This window comes from Antennarius striatus, chromosome 3, assembly GCF_040054535.1.
Source record: "Antennarius striatus isolate MH-2024 chromosome 3, ASM4005453v1, whole genome shotgun sequence".
Taxonomy (NCBI): Eukaryota; Metazoa; Chordata; class Actinopteri; order Lophiiformes; family Antennariidae; genus Antennarius; species Antennarius striatus.
The window spans coordinates 28,882,414-28,892,814 of NC_090778.1; the positions used below are offsets into that span (position 1 = coordinate 28,882,414).

General features: G+C 46.3%; 1 protein-coding gene across 1 annotated transcript in view; it reads right to left on the minus strand.

The window, feature by feature from the left end:
- The window catches only part of LOC137592030 (multivesicular body subunit 12B-like), a 41,459-nt gene extending 32,372 nt beyond the window's left edge, over positions 1-9,087 (minus strand). Inside the window, exons 1-4 of the mRNA XM_068309870.1 lie at positions 9,000-9,087; positions 7,066-7,172; positions 2,230-2,325; positions 579-669 (exon numbers count right to left, since the gene is read on the minus strand). Of these exons, the coding sequence (XP_068165971.1) occupies positions 579-669; positions 2,230-2,325; positions 7,066-7,158 (280 nt within the window). The 5' untranslated portion in view covers positions 7,159-7,172; positions 9,000-9,087. The remainder of the gene's footprint in view (positions 1-578; positions 670-2,229; positions 2,326-7,065; positions 7,173-8,999) is intronic.
- Positions 9,088-10,401: the final 1,314 nt, after the last annotated feature.

A 10,401-nucleotide genomic window follows, 5' to 3' on the forward strand; every position in this document is an offset into this window, starting at 1 on the left:
TGGAGTCACATGAAGTAATAAAACATTAAATTACAACAAAGCCAAACAAAACATAATCTCTTCCCTTCATTCTTTACACAAAAACACGGCCCTGCTCTCCTATATTGCATCTGCGGCCTCCTCATTTATTTCCCTGCACCGGCAGGAAGTGCAGAGTAAATGCAATGATAATAAAAATAATAAACCAGCTGTCCTCACGCCCCACACCAAAATATTATTACATCTCCACGGCGTGGATGGAGAGGGGGGATACACAGCACTCAAAAAGCACTAAAGCATTGGGGAATGCATTTCATTAATATTAGATAACCCCCATCCACGCGTCCTCTCCCCAAATAAATACATAAATAAATAAGCCCCTCATAAAGAAGAGCACGGCTCCAGCTGAGATAAACAATGACTCACGATTCTCTTCTCTTCTACCTCCGGGGCAAAATGTTTATTTTATTCCCACAGTCTGCCATAAATTAAGCTAACCTGCACCCATAAAGCATCTCGCTATCTCCAGCAAAGCTGCCCCCGAGGACCCCGGCCAACAGGAAACGGGAGGCGGCGCCGCCGACGGCGTTTCCCCCTACTTGTGTCAAGTGTCTCCTCCACAGGTGTGAAGCCCTCAGGTAGGACGTCCTTAACGTCAATCAGCTTCAGGTCGACCACCACGTCACGCCCCTGGAACACAGAAAGCTTCACGTTTGTCCCCCCCCCGTTCAGATCATAATAGGAGTCAATGATTTACTAAAAGCTCAGGAAGTCTCTAAAGAGAGGCGCTGACAAACTAGCTGAAGTAATTACTCTCTAATAGCCTTTTTTCTAGCGCTAAAAGAATCCCGTAATCATTCTCAACCTTTGGGTGCGAAGCAGTGGCTGATGGGAGACGAGCGGCGGCCTAATCAACAGAACGGGACTGGTTAAAAACAATCAGGGACTGTGGGCTTGACATTTTCAAGCATGACTCTTCCTTTGCCTCCCATTACATTTTCATTTTTTGCCGTAATAAATTGCAATAATACACAGCGGCGCAGGGAGTGGGGCGAGCCAGGCGTGACTTGATGCGTCCGAAAAAAGCTGGATGTGGCTGCTGCAGTGGCCCGACAGTCATTACCATTAGAGACATTTTTTATTCATAGTTTTTAGACTGACTTAAGGAGGAATATGGATGGATGTTATTACTATGCATGGAGCCTTTTTTTAGTGTTTTCACCTTTTGCTGGGGAGATTTCTTCCATCAGGCTCTGACAAAGAGAGGCTTTCTACCTCCAACCTGGAGTATGATAAATCACAAACTATTTACCCCCCCCACCACGTAATCCAGGGGCTAATTTTACAGAATCTGTTTTTGTCATAGACAATTACAGCGGGAGCCCCGCTGACTGGCAGACAAAATAGCCTTTGTTGATGGGTCTGTCATGTTTTATTTGTGTCAGAAATCTTTAGAACAATGTGGACACGCATTTTAAGATAATACACAGCAGCTAGAGGAGGCTATTTGTACGCTGTAGGCTGAGCACACGCAGGGTTTTAAAGGACAAACTCCACAAAATAAACCTGATTAATCCTAAAATAGCGAGCGGATGCTGATAATTAAAAGGTGCGGGGTGTGTTGGCGGCGTTATGGAGCTGTATGCGCGCTGACAGAGGAACAGACAGCCTGCAGCGGCTGCATCACCTGGGCTTGGACAGGTTGATAACGCTGGAGATGTGAGCAGGTGTATTTATGGCTCCAGAGCAGCTGACAGCCATGCAGCTCCACGTCAGCTGGAGGCTGCAGGCGGGGGTCCGGAGCGGCCCCACCAGCATCCAGAGATCATCCCAGCCACACGAGGCAGCGCTGCTCAAATTGGGAGCTCTCTATATATAACAGGACGCCGGCGCGCACGTGGAGTGGTTTAATATTCACAATTACACGTAGATGTGCTCACAAGAATCAAGGCTTGGGAAGTCTTTCCTCTACAGGGACGCTGCTGATTGAATAAATTGGAATAGTTAAATTACAGCTCATTGATATTTCATGAATAAACATAAATAACATCCTCAGGAGGGCGTGCAGCATGAAAAGTACTCCAGCCAGCGATTACTCATCTGGAATGCAAATGCGTCGGATGTAAAAGTTCAAAACGGCGCGGCGAGGCGAGGCGAGGCCGGCCTCCGTCGACGGGACGCCGGCTGATCAAAGCACAGAATATTGTGGAAAATAAAACGGGGCGCAGCAGAAGTTTACGTTCCACTCACAGTTTCTCTGGTGAAGCAGAGATAGCGCGTGACCTTGGATTTGAATAAGCCGTCCTTCCACAGGTCGGCGTCGGAGCCATCTGTTGTTTGTGCAACCTATGTGGAAAAAAAAGAGAGATGCGGGAGGTGGGATAAAGTTAATGTATGTATGCCATGAGCGTGTTGCTTTCGCCTCCTCTCTTCCACGCTCGCCTTAATTAACGCTTGCCAACGCTCGCGCTCCATCTCATTAGTGCTCTGTGTGGGTAAAGGAGTCTTAGCCTCCAAAAAGGGTGGCTAAAAATACCCTCCCTGGGGACGGGGCTGATTAAAGACGCCCTGACAAGGGTCTGCTCTAATAAGGAAACCAAACTTCACTGTGTGTCTGTGGGAAAGCAGCAAACGTGTTTGGGGTAAATGTGGAATTAGCTTATTTTTAAATCTGTAATATCCCTGGAGCTCTTCTCAGGTAGGCTGAGCCCGCTGCACGTGAGCGTTAAGCACCTTCCTGCACCTCCTGCGTGGCTTGTTCTATTATTTAAAGAGACGAGTCCTCTCAGGATAAATCACAGATCTGCAGCAGTTTTATGTGCATGCCTAACTCAGTCTGAATCACTTGTCCTTGTACAAAAGGCTCATTCATGGCTGCAAACGATGGGAGAGTCCGTAAAAAACAAGCCTGCGTCGTGTCGGCGCCACGAGTCAGGCTCAAGGTCCAACGCGGCATTGCTATGTAAATGTGGGGGGCCGCGGGGGCAGAATGATGAGGCAAAACCCAACGTGCATCACGGGGGCTCCTCCAATCGCTCGGCGCGGGCGTCACGTTCCATCGGCCGTCACGCAGGAATCACCTAAATAACTGCCACGCGCGCTTTCCAAAGGGATCCTTTACAAAGAGGAGTCAATCTAATGAGGTTCATTCAAATGAAGAAGTCATAGATCTCTGCCCCCACCCACACACATTACCCCCCTTGACAATAATGATGAATGACCTCGGCGACTGGGGTGGGGGGTGGGGGGGGGATCATGAGAAACCGCCGCTGACTAGATGGGATGCGAGCGGAGACTAGACCGGAGCAGAGATAGATAGCGGGACGGGGGTTGGGGGGGTGGAAGCAGAGGATTGTGGGGCGTCTCCAGCAGCAGTGCCATGAGAGGTCCCAGAAGGAGCCCATACATCACCCCCCTCACCCCCCCTACAAGACAAGCCGTCTCGGCCACTTTTTCCAGGTCAGTAGCCAGCGCATCCTGTCAGCGCAAACAAAGGGCTCGCTTTGAGAAGCCCAAAGTCAAGTTGAGGAGTAACGAGGGCACGGTCCTCCTAAGAGGCACCTCAGGCATCATCCTGCCACGGCCGGGGGGGGGGGACACGCGGCGTGAATGCCAAACGCCAGCCGCCACCGCGCGGCGCGGGTAAAGTCAGGCTCTTGTGAAATACGCTCTGCCCTCGCTCGTGACTTCACATCATCACGGACTTTTGGTAGGTAATCACATGACACAGTACGCGCATTCTATTGGCTGAGGGCATCCGGCCGTTAGCCAATAAGCGTTTAAATTACCCTAAACAATAAGATACATAGTTTGTCGTTAATCACGTGTGGTTCCTGGACCGTGAGGAACGAGGGATCACTGTACTTTCAAGTCCCCCCCCCACAACAAGAAGAACGCCACATGTCTGATAACAGGCGTCCCGCCTCTGATGATGAAGTACGGCTGTTTCATTTGATTCCAAACACAGTGACAGATCCGACTGCCACTTCCTAAAATCTAAAGCTTACAGTGATCTGAAAGCCCACCTGCAAACGAGACTACCGGGGGGGCTGAATGTTCCTCTGAAGGATCTCTGGAGACAGACACCACCAGCAAGCTATTATGAAGCACTGAGAGGCACAGCTGTGAATAAAAAGATGTACAGGCACACAATCAAAAGTCCCTGGGGAGGGAAACCAGGTGGGGGACATGAGAGACGACAGAGAAGAGCCTGAAGAACGTGATGAAACAGATCACTGGGAGGAACTTCACACGAGACACGACGCAGAGGCGCCGCGCTGACTCTGACAGACGGGACGCTTCTCGCTTTATTTACTGAGGTTGGGACGTGCAAACGAGGGGGGGGGGCTGATTAGCACAGGTTAGCTAAAGACTGGAAGCTTAGCGACATTCAGACTCATCCAGAACACAGTGATTAGTACTTCCTGCTACGCCAGGAAGTACACCCACTAACATCATTCATTAAATACACAAGTCGACGCCCCGTAATGAACGCGTTCACAAAAACACATCACAGCATCAAGACGTCCAGGAAACACACAAGAGAAGCTGACAACGCACAAAAAGAACAAAAAATAGTCAGACCGGATACCACATGAAGCTACATGTAAATGATTAGCATTGGTTAGCCAAAGCGTGGACGCAGCTCGCCAGCTAATATGTCAGCAATCTGCATCTTATTTAATCACTAATCACAATTAGCATCTTATTTAATCACTAAGAGAAAGGACATTAAAAAAGCAGCTCAACACGTAGACATAGCCGGTTAGCTTCTGGGGAACATTCAGGGTTTAGACTGATCTACTTTCTGTCCAGGTGTGATGCTAAGCTAAGCTCTAGCCTTAGCACACACCAATCTGTCTTCTCTTTTAACACGTGGAGAAAAAGAAGTTCTTCTCCAGAATGTGAAACTACTTTTAACGACTACAAACTTCCTCAAAGACCAGACTGGTTCTCCGGTGAACTTGTCAGCAGTGAATTTATGAATGAGTCAGAAGAACCTCCCTTCTGCGTTCCCGTAAAGAAGCGCCGCTCACGGCGTTTGATGTGGAGGCTTCAGTGAACCCCTGATCCCGGTGGAAGGGTGTTTGATCCGGCCCGGCGCTCTCTGGCGCTGGAACAACCTGCTATCCTACCAGAGAGCAAAAGACATAATCATCGCTTTGATCGGCCACATCAAGACAGCGCAAGCTTGGCGAGCAGCCAGGAATCCCAAAGAAGTCTGGGAGGAAAAGGCAGGAATAAATCAGCTGCAGCACATCCTCCCCTTCTCCCGCCGCATTAGCACACCGATGCTAACGCTAATGTTGGGTTGGTTTCATGTCTGCAGACGGACAAATGAGACACAGACGATCTCAAAAGGATCCTGAGGATAAAAATCTCAAAAAGCGCTTCATGACTGAAATGATGTCCAAGCCTAACTTAATCTCAGATTAAATATACGGTAATCCCTCATTACTGGTGGTTCATGCGTTCCAGGAACCACCTGCAAACACAAAATTGTGCAATATAGCTAGTAACTATTTATCTTACTATTTACAGTAATTTAAATGTTTCTGACCCCCCACCCCCCCATACTGATATTAAACCACCTTCTACCTGTATTACCTTTAAAACACTCTGATAGACGGTTTAAAGCACTTTTGTGTCTCATGGAAGTCTGAGACTGACAGAACGTAGCGCCCTTCCGTCAGCCAATAGAATGCGAGTACGGTGTCACATGACTGCCTACCAAAAATCCACGATGAGGTGAAGTCGTGAGCGTTGATGCGCGAATGCGTGAGGAATTACTGTATATAAATACACACACATATACAGTATGTACGTGTATATACACCTGTATATACATATACACATTCTTGTATCTCTCTCTCGGAGTCATGTGATCAGTGGGGGGGTCATTAAACTCCAGTGACTGCAGCTCATCTCCAACACAACATCCCTTCTATTTACACACGGATGGAACCGCAGGGAGGAAGTGGAACCAGCTTCTCTGTTCACTCCTGCCGGCGGCTCTGGAGTCAACCCACCATCATGACAGCCTCAAACAGGGTGGTGTAGGGTGGAGCAGGAAGACATACAAACTGGGGGGCCGGGGGAGGGCTGGGGGGAGGCTGGAAGCAGGGAGGAGACATCTGAGTCGGAAGACAAAGGGAGGAAGAGACGTTCGCCCTTGAGCTGCTGTTGAGCTGAATTCACCTCACAACCACAGGCAAAACACACACACACACACACACACACACACACACACACACACACACACACTGAAGTGTTTCAGGTACTCAACACGGAGTCAAATGAAATGACTGCTGCGCCACGACGAACAACACCCATCATGAAGCCTTCAGTCTGGAGGACTGACAGCCAATCAGAACGTCAGGAGTGACTCAGGAACGAGCCCATTACCAGCTGATGACACGACACATGAACAGCATGTTACACGTATGACCAAAGCCTTCACCAGACTCTGTGTCAGCTGCAGGTTCAGCTCCTCAGACCGCGTCAGGAGGAGAGACAATCCGTGTGAGATGATGTCACACTGTTTCAGGATGACATCACACTCGTCACACACACATCACAGGTGAGCGACCTACAACACCTGACGCTCACTACATGAAAAACAGAAGCTTGTCTGATGGAACAACATTCATTTGAGGACAGAATGTATTTCATTTGGGCAGCTGTCGTTATTTAACACCTGATACAGGAAGTTCCTCATTGATTAATGATTAGCAAACAGATTTCAGGTCAGCTGGTGAAAGTCCACCACAACACAATCAAAAAGCTTCAGTCTGTCGTTTAGATGCGTAAACCTGCACTGCTGGAATGACAGACGGAACCAGAGGAGAGTCCTGGTCTGACATCACATGGACTGATGGTGTGGAGGTCACCATGTCTGATTTGACTCAGAAGTCATTTCAATTGTTCCTGCGTTTGTTTGTGGCTTTGAGGCCCTGAGGAGTGAAGGAGATGTAAAAACTGAACGCTGCCAAGATTATTTATGGCAGAGGGTGTTTCAAACCTATAAGCTTGTTGAGCCGCGCTGCATTCAAAGACAAACCGCCGTCTGCGTCCTGAAACACTCACCACGTAGTAGCCGTCGGGGACCTTGGCGAGAGACGTGACGACGCCCACCGAGGAGAGGGGCTTGGAGGGCGGCTCACCGCTCACGTCAGGCATCTCCAGTCTGAGTTCTAAGAACACACACAAGTTTTTATCCTCCTCACGGGAACATCACGCAATCCGGTGCAACATTTGCTTTTGCAGTACATTTAAACACACAATTACTTCGACTAAAACGCCGGATTGAAAAGCGAGTTTGCTCGAATTCTGAGAACTTTAAATAATTGCTAAAAGCAGAGCGAAACAGGATTAGCGTTGCATCCTCCAGGCTCATTACGGCAGAATGGACGAGGTTTGTCTTGGCTCAGACGACCACATTATTGACTTCTTGATGCGGCTTATTAGGATCCTGAAGAAAAAGTGGCCACCTAATCCAGGATCAAATGACAAGTGAGACCAGCGACAAAACGGCATCTGGAGACCACCCAGTGACTTCACCAAATCACAAATTACAAGGGGCGATCACATATTTTCAAGGAAGTCCCAATCAATTGCTATCTATGCCTGTCCAAGGGAATTTTTGCTTAATGGGTATGCAAGCCTTTTACAGGCTAAGTGGCTTTGCAATGGCTGCCTTACGCACTTTTATTAGATTAGCTTTAAAGCATTCTCGTACTAACTGACAAAGTTGCTGCATTCAATCTTGATGTTTACGAAATCTATTGCAATTAAGCTGATCAAATTAAGGGATTTGCTCCAGAAACAGCTGTCTCTTTAACAAATGTTAGATAGCTGTACTTATTCAAATGAAGCAGGATAGCAAATTAGCTAATAGAATGAAGGATCTCTTTGTAGCATCAATTTGTTCAAAAAGATCTTTGTTTTCCGCCACAGAATTAAGGCTTAGAGGCTCGTCCAGACAGGCCAGAGAAAAATCCATCCAAACTTATTTCCAGCCCCCCCAGGAAGGTACCCCCACATGTTCTACATCGTCACGTGTCGGTACGTTACATATTATATATATAACTATAAAACAGTAAATGTTTTACTAAAACCTGGACCTGATGTCAGGTAATGTGTGTTAAGCATGTCTTTAGGGGAAGGGAACCCAAAACCTCCCGTACGCCGATGTGTGACGGCTCGTCGCCTTCATTCTAGTGTTCAGAATCAATACTGGCTCACAATAAAACCAACATCTAAGAAGTCAACTTTGTTTTTTTTTAATGTTTTCTTGTTCCAACTCCTAATAAATTAAAGTTCTTTGCTTCCTTCTTCTGGAGAAACAAACACTAAAGGCTCCCTTTGGTCCCTGAACCTCAGATTGAAAACCGAGTCCCAGTGATCAATGCAAGAGGAGGAAAAAAGACTTAAGGTGTTATTTATAACAAGTCAGCTAGCTAGCATCTCCGACGGTTATTTAACACACATGTCCACATAATAATAAAAATAACAACAACAATAATAATAACAATAACAACAACAACAATAATAATAATAATAATAATAATAACAACAACAATAATAATAATAATTATTATTATTATTATTTATGGTTGCATTTCTTGTTAATAAAACTAAAAACAGCCTCCTAATCTGACAGGGTGCTAGTTAATTAGCACTGTCCTCATTATGCTAATGGTGACTTTAGCCAACAGATAATGACTCAGCAGTAGCATTAGCATTAGCATTAGGGGCTGTGTACATTAGCTCTGAGTAACTTTATTTTTTTTTTAAATACTTTATTATCTCAGTACGGAATTGTCCATATTTGGCGCTACCGGATAGCCCTTTAACGACGTGACGTCACCACTATGACAGCTAACATGTTCAATTGATTGACATCTTCATTCTGGTCACCTGTTGACGTCACCTGCCGACCAGCTGGTATTTAACCTGGTACTATTACCTGTACACTGACCGGAAGGCACGCGCGTCCCGAGGAGGAGGACCTAGCTCACCTGCTAACGGGTCTCCGCTCCGGCTGTCCACCTGTCCAGCGGTGGACTTCAACCCGCGCGCGCTGCCGGAAGTACATACTTCCGGGTACGTCACCAACAAATCATTGACCAATAAAGCAGCAGCGCTCTGTCCTCACGCAAAGTCACTTCCGTTGTCTTTACTGGTCGAAATCAATAAAAACAAACTCATTTATAGCAAAATGAAAATGATGTGTGTTTGATTTGAGAGGATCGCGTCTGATATCAACGAGACTCCGCCCAGGGGTGACGTCAGTCGTGTCTGATCGTAACAATCAGAAAAATGAGCACCTGATTGAAAATCTTGAATTTTTTGTCTTTTTATTTGCAGTAATATAAGGGAGCAGCTGTAAAGCAACCACGTGATGACAGAACAATCACACAAAAATATTTATTCAAAATTAAAGATTAAAGAAAGAAACCTGATGTGGTGGACACGATCGGATAAATGCATGAATGAATCTGCTTTCATTCGTGTGACGTCACACAAACAAATGTTTAGTTGACGGTGGGAAACATCAAATATTAAATCAGACATGGAAAACACATTTTGAGGTCACATAATACTCAGAGACGTTTTGTTGGGTCTTTGTTTATTTGGATGTAAATTAGTTGGAATAAAGAAACACATAGTTAGAATAAAAGCTGCTCCACACAACAAATGGAAAAAGTCATGCAATCATTTGTCTGGTACATTTCTGAGCCCCTGAATGCATCACTGGGTTGTTATAAAAGCACCATCATCAAGCTCTACCAAAGCTAAATATGCTAATTGATGTCGCTGCAGCGACTACGCCACATCCACTCGTGGGTGTATTCCTTCGCAATAAGTTTGGAGATCCAATTTGGGCGTTTTAACCAGATTAAGGTTGTGCTTCACTAAACGACGATCATTACATGGATGTATCCACGGGTCACGGCTTCTGACAGTTGGTTCTCCCTCCAATCATCACATGTCATTACTGTAATCAGATAAACGTAAGATAAAGAGAAATGGATTAGCTTAGCGGTAACATTAGGACGGACGTTTGCCTGAGCACAAAACTTGAAAGCCTCTTTGTAGACGTCCAAAACACCACCAGACGACAGATGCGTTCCCATCAGCCAGTTTATTATTTCTGCCCCCATCGTACCAATCAAATAAATTATTTCATTGTGCAACTATTATCCTAGTTTATTCACCAGTTTATTCAAATCAAAGACATGTTGCTCCATTCGGTGACACGGCGCCATCTGCCAGCATGGCGTCTTCATCGAGGCCACACACTGTGAAATGTATTTATGGGCTTCAAGGCTGCACATAATGTGATCACTTTCCCTCTTTTTACATTTTTATGACGCTTCTATAATTAGAGGGGAGACGTTTGGTGGAGAAATGCCACCT